At 35.6% G+C, this 8,994-nt stretch overlaps 1 protein-coding gene across 1 annotated transcript; it reads right to left on the bottom strand.

Moving 5' to 3' along the window:
• Positions 1-7,606: 7,606 nt before the first annotated feature.
• Positions 7,607-8,557, bottom strand: LOC143647924 (olfactory receptor 5K1-like). Its single transcript, XM_077117604.1, has one exon. The coding sequence runs from the start codon at positions 8,555-8,557 to the stop codon at positions 7,607-7,609; it is 951 nt and encodes a 316-aa protein (XP_076973719.1).
• Positions 8,558-8,994: the final 437 nt, after the last annotated feature.

The following is an 8,994-nucleotide window of genomic DNA, read 5'->3' as shown; positions in this document are numbered from 1 at the left end:
CAGTTGATTGCATCTGTGGCTGATTACATCTGCTATCTACTAAGGCATGCCTCCCACAAAGAGATAATCCAATCCGTTGAAGGCTTTTATGAGAGAAGAGAGTTTTTTACTGCTTCTTCACCCAAGGAGCTTCTCCTCTGGAGTTCATCCAGATCCTTCATCAGAGCTGACAGCTTCTTGTCCTACAGATCAGCCCTACAGATTTTGCACTCTTGCATTCCCATGGTTTCATAAGGCACCTTTATAAATCCCATATTTACAGATCTCTTCTGTTGGTTCTGTATCTCCATAGAACCCTGACTAACACAGTTATGCATTCACCACTGCAGTTAATATGAAAGCATTCTCAATTCTTCTGAAGCAAAGAATCCCACAACTCTTATATTCCCATATTATTGATAGTTAGCTGTAGTATAATGCCTTTCTTACCATTATTACAAGAATGGTACAATGTTGCTGTTAACTATAGGAGGGAAAAATGGAAGGATCTGAAAATGTCAATGATTATAAGATTTCAAAATAAGTTTCTAAGCAGCAAGAGAATTGGAGATGTTGCAAAGGGAATGTTCAGTATATATGAATGTTTTAAAAATATAATTTATGTACATCATAAAACATCATTAGAAAAATCAGAGGACAAGCCAATTAGTGAGAAAAAATGAACGACATCTGCATACAAAAGTGTAATAGCTTTTATTTTTGTATGCTGTAAGGCAGGGTCTTATTGTAGCACCATTTGTTGTATTTTTGGGGTTTTTTTTCTTGGGGGGCATGTTTGTTTTTGGGAAGTGCATGGGCCAGGAATCAAACCTGGGTCTCCTGCATGGGAGGTGAGAATTCTACCACTGAACTACCCTTGCACCCCCCTGCAATAGGTTTTTGATGCAAACTGTATATATAAATAACAAGAAAAACATAAGGCTCGGTGAAAAACTAGGCAAAAGACATAAACAAGAACTTTTCATGAAAAACAAGATACACTAGTAAACAAAGATACATAAATCACATTATTTTATATATCTTCTATTCGGAAAATGTCCAAATATGTCAGGCACTTTATTAAATATTGATGATGTGATACCAAATGCAACATCCTAGATACTCAACAGAACAAAGTTTTTATTATCCAAAAGTTCCAATTTGCTACTTATTATTTTATTATCCAAAAATTAGTTTACTAGTTGTTCTTTAACCTGTGCTTATATCTATGCAACTATCTCCTTTCCTAGTGTCTCTCCTATTGGCTCTTTTCACATATTATGTGAACTATTATGGTTAGTTTTATTGCTTGCAGTCTCTCTCTCCAATCAAATGCCAGATCAATTTTCTGAATTGTGCCCCCATGAAGACTTCAATCCTATTACTGTGGTCCCAGGGAAACTTCAATATTTTATGCTTCTAAGATAAATTCAAATTCCAATAGCTCTCACGATCAGGTTTGCCAGCTTTTTTATTCTGTCTATCCATTGTTCACTTACCTTATCCTTCAACTAAATGTCAAACTCATTTACATAAACATTGACTCTTCTCATGATATTATTCCTGTTTTCCCCCCAAACATCAAAAATATTTCCACTCTTTAACATTCTAGACTCATCTTTATTGACTGAAATCCCAAGATGTTATAATATACTCAACAAAATTTAAAATTGCTTGTGAATAACTTGCATTCCTTTTTATTCATAAATATATGTTCAATATCCTTATTAGATTGTAAACATTATACAATTAAATGTGATTAATTTACTGTGAATAGAACTTTAAAATGCTAGAAGATAAACACAGTATTAACCAAATCTCAGCCTTTTTTGCAAGTGACCTAGATGAACTACAGAAAGCTATTCTATATTTCAAAGTGTGCATTTTTATTCCACAATCATGAAAAATAATGCCTAACACTTGGTAATATACATGAAGGTTGTAATTTAGTGTCTAGGAGATGTTACGTTCATAGTAAGTAATTTTTCTTTCTCTACCAGCAGTGTGTCCAAATGTAAATCTCTTGGGCCCTGTATTTCAATACTTGTAAAATAAAAACAATAAAATCTGTCCTACCCACCTGACAGGTAAGCATCCAAAAACGAATGCCTAAAAAAGCACAGGAAAAGATGTTCGGCATCATTAACTATAAGGAAATGCAAAATTAAAACCACAGTGAAATATCATCCCACATGTACTAGAATGGACACCATTTTAAAAAACAGAAACTTTCAACTACTTGAACTGATTCAGAGAAGTGGGAATGCTCATTCAATGCAGGTGACAATGTAAAATGGTGCTACACCCATGTGATATTAGGGATATACCTAGAAGAACTGAAAGCAAGGATTTAAAAAGATATTTGCACACTAATGTTCAGCATGGCACTAGTTTGTTAGCTGTTAGATTGCAATATACCAGAAATGGAATGCTTTTAGACAGGGAATTTAATAAGTTACAATTTACAATCCCAAGCCTACGAAATGTCCAAACTAAGGCTTCCAGGGAGAAATACCTCAATTCAAGAAAGGCCAATGGATCTGAAACAGCTGTCAGCTGGGAAGTCATGTGTCTGGCATCTGCCGGTCCTTTTCTCCTGGACTCCATTGCTTTCAGCCTCTGTTCCTGTCAAGGCTCCTCACTTTGCTTTTCTGGGCTGGCTTTAATCTTTTGGTTTCCCTTGGCTCTCTCTAGGTTCTGCTTTGTTTAAAATGCATGGTGATGTCTGCTGGTCTCCAAGTATCTCCAAACATCCATGTGTCTGTTCTCCAAGTGTCGGCATCTGTGTCAGCTCTGTCATTTTTGACTCTCTCCAAAATGTTTCCTCTTTTAAATGATTCCAGTAAACTAATCAAGACCCACCTGGAATGGTTGGAATCACATCTCTATTTAATCAAAAGTCACACCCACAATTGGGAATTGGGTGTATAACATCTGTGGAAATAAACTAATTAAATTTCCAACTTACAGTATTGGATCAAGATTAAAAGAAATGACTACTCCCACAGAATTGGATCAGAATTAAAACATGGTCTTTCTGGGATACAGAACTCTTTCAAGCTGGTACAGCATTATTCAAAAGATGGAAGCAACCCAAGTGTTCATTAAATTGATGAATGGACAAATGAAATGTGGTATACACATATGAAAGAATATTATTCAGCTGTAAGAAGGAATGAAGTTCTGATGCATGCCATAACATAAAGGAACCTTGATGACTGAAATAAGCCAGAAAGAAAAGGACAAATATTGTGAGCTCCCTGGTAGGAACTAATCATAATAAACAAGCTTATAGAGAGAATCTAGAATGTAAGTTACCAGAAGATTGACTGGGGTTAGAGAATGGGCAGTTGTTAACTTGTACAGAATTTCTATTTAGGCTGATGGTAAAAGTTTGGAAATGGGTGGTGGTGATGGTAACATTATTGTGAATGTAATCAACAACAGTGAACTATATAGGTGAATGTGATCAAATAAAGAAACTTAGGTGTATATATTATGAGAATAAAAATTAAAAGATAGAACTCTACAACACAGTGAACCATATTGTAGCAGATAATACATAAGCATGTTCTTTCAAGGGTAATAACAATTGTACGATACCAATACAAGGTGATAATAATAGAGTGTGATATGGGAAAAATAAGCTAATGTAAGTAATGGATGGCAGCTATTTTAATAAAATTATCAACTGTAACAAAAGTAGATACTGTTAAACATACAGCACAAATATAAAAATAGTATCATTAATAGTAGTAATAAATGTTCCACATTTATTCAAGGTGTTGATGGAGAGGTTGTGTATGGCAAACCTATATTTTATGCATGATTGTTTTGTAAACTCACAACTTCTCTAATCGAAAGGTAAGAGGCAACATTTAAAAAGTTTTTACTAGGTGGAAGTGATATAGAACACACACAGTGCCTGCCCTCAATGACTCTCTATAAGCTACTGCTCTGATACAAAAATAAAAGGCACCTTCTGACATGGCTTAAGCAGAGAGAAGAACTTCCCTACATCACTCAGCCACCTGGACCTGGATGTGGCTCCTGGACCGCAGGGAGCAGTGTTTTTACTGTCACCTGTCTCTTTATCTCTGCTTCAGTTTTCTCTTTCTGCATGTCCCTTCTCTCTGCTGCTCAAACCATGGTAGGAGATGGCCAAACACAACTGAATTTTTGTAATACAGACATATAGGGACTGTCCCTTTCTTTCCCTGTTGGTTACTTCCCTGGCCCCTACTCCCCACTTACGCCTTGTTATAGATTAAATCATTATTTTGCTTCTGGGTTGCTACCAGAATGTAATATACCAGAAATGGATTGGCTTTTGCAAAAGGGATTTGCTAGGTTACAAATTTACAGTTCTAAAACCATGAAAATGTCCAAATTAGGGTATCAACTAGAAGATACTCTCGCTCAAGAAAGACTGACTCCATATGGGGTTTCTCTGTCACATGGGAAAGCACATAGTAATGTCTGCTGGCCCATTTTCTTGGGGTCATTGCTTTCAGCTCCTGGTTCCAGTGGCCTCCTTTCTAAACTTCTGTCTCTTTCTGTCTCTCTGTGAACTCTTTAAGACTCCAGTGAAGCAATTAAGACCTACCTTGAACAGATTCACCACATCTCCATGGAAACACCCTAATCCAAAGATCCCACCCACAATAAGCCTGCACCCACAAGATTGGATTAAAAGAGCATGGCTTTTTTGGGTACATAACAATTTCAAACCAGCACACGCATGTCCTCCATAAAGACATGTTTAAGTCTTAACTGTGACTGTGAACCGATTTGGAAATGGGATACTGGAAGTTGACATTATTTGAGGTGAAGCCAATAGATTTCTGTTGTTTAAACCAAGAAAAACAGGACCAAAATCATTAATATGATTCAAATGTCAGTATTTCATAAAATAAATATTCAGGGATGCCCCATGCCCTTCTCTCTCCTTTCCATCCCATTTTACCTCCCATTAAGTAACCAACTTCATTAGTTTCTAATTCATACTTCCATGTTTCTTTTTACAATGTTTCTCCTTCTTTCTTACCCGAAAGTTTACATACTATAAAACTTCTTTTGCATCTTGCTTTTTTCTCTTAAAAATATATCCTAGAAATCACTCTGCATGAGTTCGGAGAGCTTCTCATATTTTCAGCTGGATTGTACTCCACACTTGGCTCCTAAGCTTGAGCATTTAGTTAGTTTCTAATATTTTATAATTACAAATAATGTCACAAAGATAAAACTGATGCATAGTACTTTTTCCATCTTATTGGAGGTGTTTCTTGTATCTTCAAAGTAAATTCCCAGAGGTGAGATTAATATGCCAAAAGATAGATGCCTAGGTAGTCCTATTGCTTATTATCAAATTCCTCCCCACTGGAGCTTGTCAATTTTGAGCTCCACCAACAAGAAATGAGAATGTCTGCTTCCTTATAGATTCACCTATAGAGTGCATGGTTGAACATTTGAATTTTGCTAATCTTATAGGTAATATATTGTAACTCAGTGTAGCTTTAATCTGCTTTTCTTTCATGAATAGTAGAAGTAATCTTTTCATAAATCCATATTTTTTATGACCTGTTCATTAATTTTGTCCATTTTCTAATATACCTTACCTTCAGTTTTTAATTTGTCTTTTTAAAATTAAGGACAGGTTCCCTTTCTCTGTGGTTCTATACTACTCTTGAGCAATGCCGCTCTATCCAATCTAACCTACCTCCTCTTCTGTGCTGGGGCTTGGCCTGGTCATGCACCTGCAACCCCCACCTGCCAAGTAGCTTCAACAGAGAAGTGGCTTGAGAGGAAGTGGCATCCACACAGGCCCTCATCAGAGGGGCAGATGCTTTGGAGTTCCAAGATCATGATGTCATCACCAATCTCATCCTTGATGAGTTTGGTCCTGTTCTGGAACTCTGCAATCTGCTAGCCAAACAGGTCCTGCTGTTCCTGGTACAGCTGGACCACATCAAAGGCCTGGCTCTGGAACCAGTAGATCTCCACATTCTCAGCATCCACGTATAGTGACATGTGGCACAGGAACTTCACCTTTTCCCTGATGAGGGCCAGGATGGATGCTCCCCAGGCTTGACCACCTTGGCCTCCTCTCGAATGGAGAAGCTAGAAGAAGTGCTCAATTCAACCCCCATCAAATGTAATTTTTTATCACCTCATTGCAGATCAAGAATCTAAAGTAAACCATTCAAATGGGGAAAATGGGGCATGCCACTGGATATCTGGTTTGTTTTACTCGGGGAGTAATTTTCATTAAAAAAAAATGTGACTTGTTAGATTAAGAAACACACAAGACACATTACAACATTACAGTGTGTGGTCCTGGACCAGCCTTTAGTTTGAAACAACCAGCTGCAAATAAAATGTTGGGACATGTATGCCAGTGTGAATGTTTTCAAGGAATTAATGAAGTGGAATGTTACTGAAAGGGATTCTTTGACAAAAAAGGCAAGTTTCAAAAACAGTTTGTTCACTATGATCTAACTTAAAAAATTACACATTTGCTTAAATGTGTAGTGGAAACAATCAGAAAGGAAATACACCAAATTGTTGATGGCCAATTTCTGTATGATGGGGAATACGTGATTTATATTTTTGTTTTATTTTCTAATTTTTAGTAATGCATAAGTATAGCTTCTTGATAACAAATGATACTTAAAGAATTAAAAACTATGACTAAAGACATGGGTGCATTTCAAAAGTAAAAAAAAATACTTAGTAATTTTTCTTTTAATTTGTATTTTTATGTGATCAATAAAAATATTTTGTTCAGATGTTTGCACAACATCACTATTTCTACTGTTGAAATAAATATAACAAGATTTCACATTGAAGCTGTATAGCTTACCTGTACTCTTAATGATAAGCAAAAGAAGTAATGACATCAAAGCAACAAACCATTTAATTGAGTGGTATATTCGAGAATTTCACTGGCATACATCATGGACAATGAATCAAGCTACGTGAAATGTTCGTATCCATGAGGATTTCAATGTAAGTAGCATGATTTTTAACAACAGATCTTGAAGTGTTCTTCGCAAAGTTCTTCTTTTTCAGAGAGATTGAGAATATAAATATCTAAGACTAAAGATGAAAGTATTACTAATTTGAGAATACACATTGCACATGAATCCATATTCAAACATAGTCACTAGAGCATAAATAAAACAGATTAAAATTCAACAATTCAGTGTACGTTTGATAGATGTTTTAGTTAATAAGTGATTAATATTTAAGACTTAGAATGTGTCTGACTTTGTAAAATTAGGGATTCCATATATCTGTAAACAATATTAAACATGTATACTGCCTTCTATTGTTAGTATTTGTTGAGTTCGTTGAACACGGTAACTAATTACTTTCTGTCACAATCTGTGATCTCATTAGTAATTACTCTCTCATTCTGATGGACTCTATTAGCTTTGATTTTGAAATACGTCATTGGAAAACCTCTATTTTGAACTTATATATCCATTTGTACATTATTTGACTTATACATAATTATATTTTGCTGAGTACTAATTTTATATTAAAATGATCATTTTCTGTTTTCTCCTCATCTCCCTGACTTTGACAAACATTTTTATCATATTAAATCAGTTTGTTACAAGGGTCATATTGGTTTCAGAATGTTATGAGGTTTACTTTTCATAATTCTTTTCAAAATATTTATTACTTCCTTATTTCTCAGACTATAAATAAAAGGGTTCAGTAAAGGAACTACTAGAGTATAGAAAATAGCAACAACTATATCTTTATCTTCTTCTTTAACTGAACTTGGTGGACCATACACAAAAAGAAGAGAACCATAGAATATTGAAACAGAGAGAAAGTGGGATGCACAAGTCGATAAAGCTTTGCCTCTTCCTTGTTTGGATTTCATTTTGAAAATAGTGTAAAGGATGCAGAGATAAGTGATTACAATTATGGTAATAGTAAAGATTTGAATTGACCCTGCAAAGATAAGTACCATTAGTTCATTGATATAGGGGTCAACACAGGAAAGACTGCATAATGGAAAAATATCACAAAAAAAGTGATTGATTTGATGAGAACCACAGAATGTTAACCTAAATAGTAGCCCTACATGAATCATGGAATGCAAGTTTCCAGCTATGTAGGCCCCTGTGAGCATCTGAATGCAGAGTTTCTTTGACATCCTGGTGTGGTACTGTAATGGGCTGCATATTGCCACATACCGGTCATAAGCCATAGCTGCCAGAAGAAAGCAATCTGTAGTTTCAGCAAGACAGAGAAAATAAAATTGTGCCATGCATTCATAAAGGGAAATCATCTTGTCTTCTGAAAAGAAGTTCCCTAACATCTTGGGTGTAATAGCACAAGAACAGCAGGCATCCATCAGAGCGAGGTTGCCCAGAAAGATGTACATTGGTGTGTGAAGACGACGCTCCATATAAATCAATGACACCAAACCAAGATTCCCCACCATAGTGATCAGATACATCGCAAAGAATATCACAAACAGAAGGGACTTCAGCTCTGGTCGATCCGTAAATCCCGTGAGGATAAATTCTGTTGTCATTGAGTGGTTAACTTCGGTCATCTCCACCTTTTCTGTTGAGATAAGAATTATGAAGAAAGAAGATTCTAATTTGGAGTGGGTCTTATTTTCCTATAAATTCCCTTTGTGCAACAGGCAGAGAGGCTTCTTCAGTCATCCTCTATTGTCTTTCAAATACAGGCACACATACTTCTAGAGGAAATTATTTGCCTAAACTTCAGCTCTATGACCTCAAGCTCTGAGGTCAGGATATATAGAAGTATGTTGATAATTGCAAAGAGAGTCCTACAATAGTAAAGCTTTGCTGGGTTAATATATGCAAGGATGGTGTACAAACTATATTTGATTCAGTATTTCCAAATAATTTCATTGTTAGTTTTTGTTTTGAATATCCTTATCTGTATACTTAAAAAGCAACTGTCCTGTGTATGTACTTTTCCACTAAAAAAACATTTTTCATTTACTATCTCATTGGAATT

This window comes from Tamandua tetradactyla, chromosome 10, assembly GCF_023851605.1.
Source record: "Tamandua tetradactyla isolate mTamTet1 chromosome 10, mTamTet1.pri, whole genome shotgun sequence".
Lineage (NCBI taxonomy): Eukaryota > Metazoa > Chordata > Mammalia > Pilosa > Myrmecophagidae > Tamandua > Tamandua tetradactyla.
This window is presented reverse-complemented; position numbering and strand designations above follow the sequence as displayed.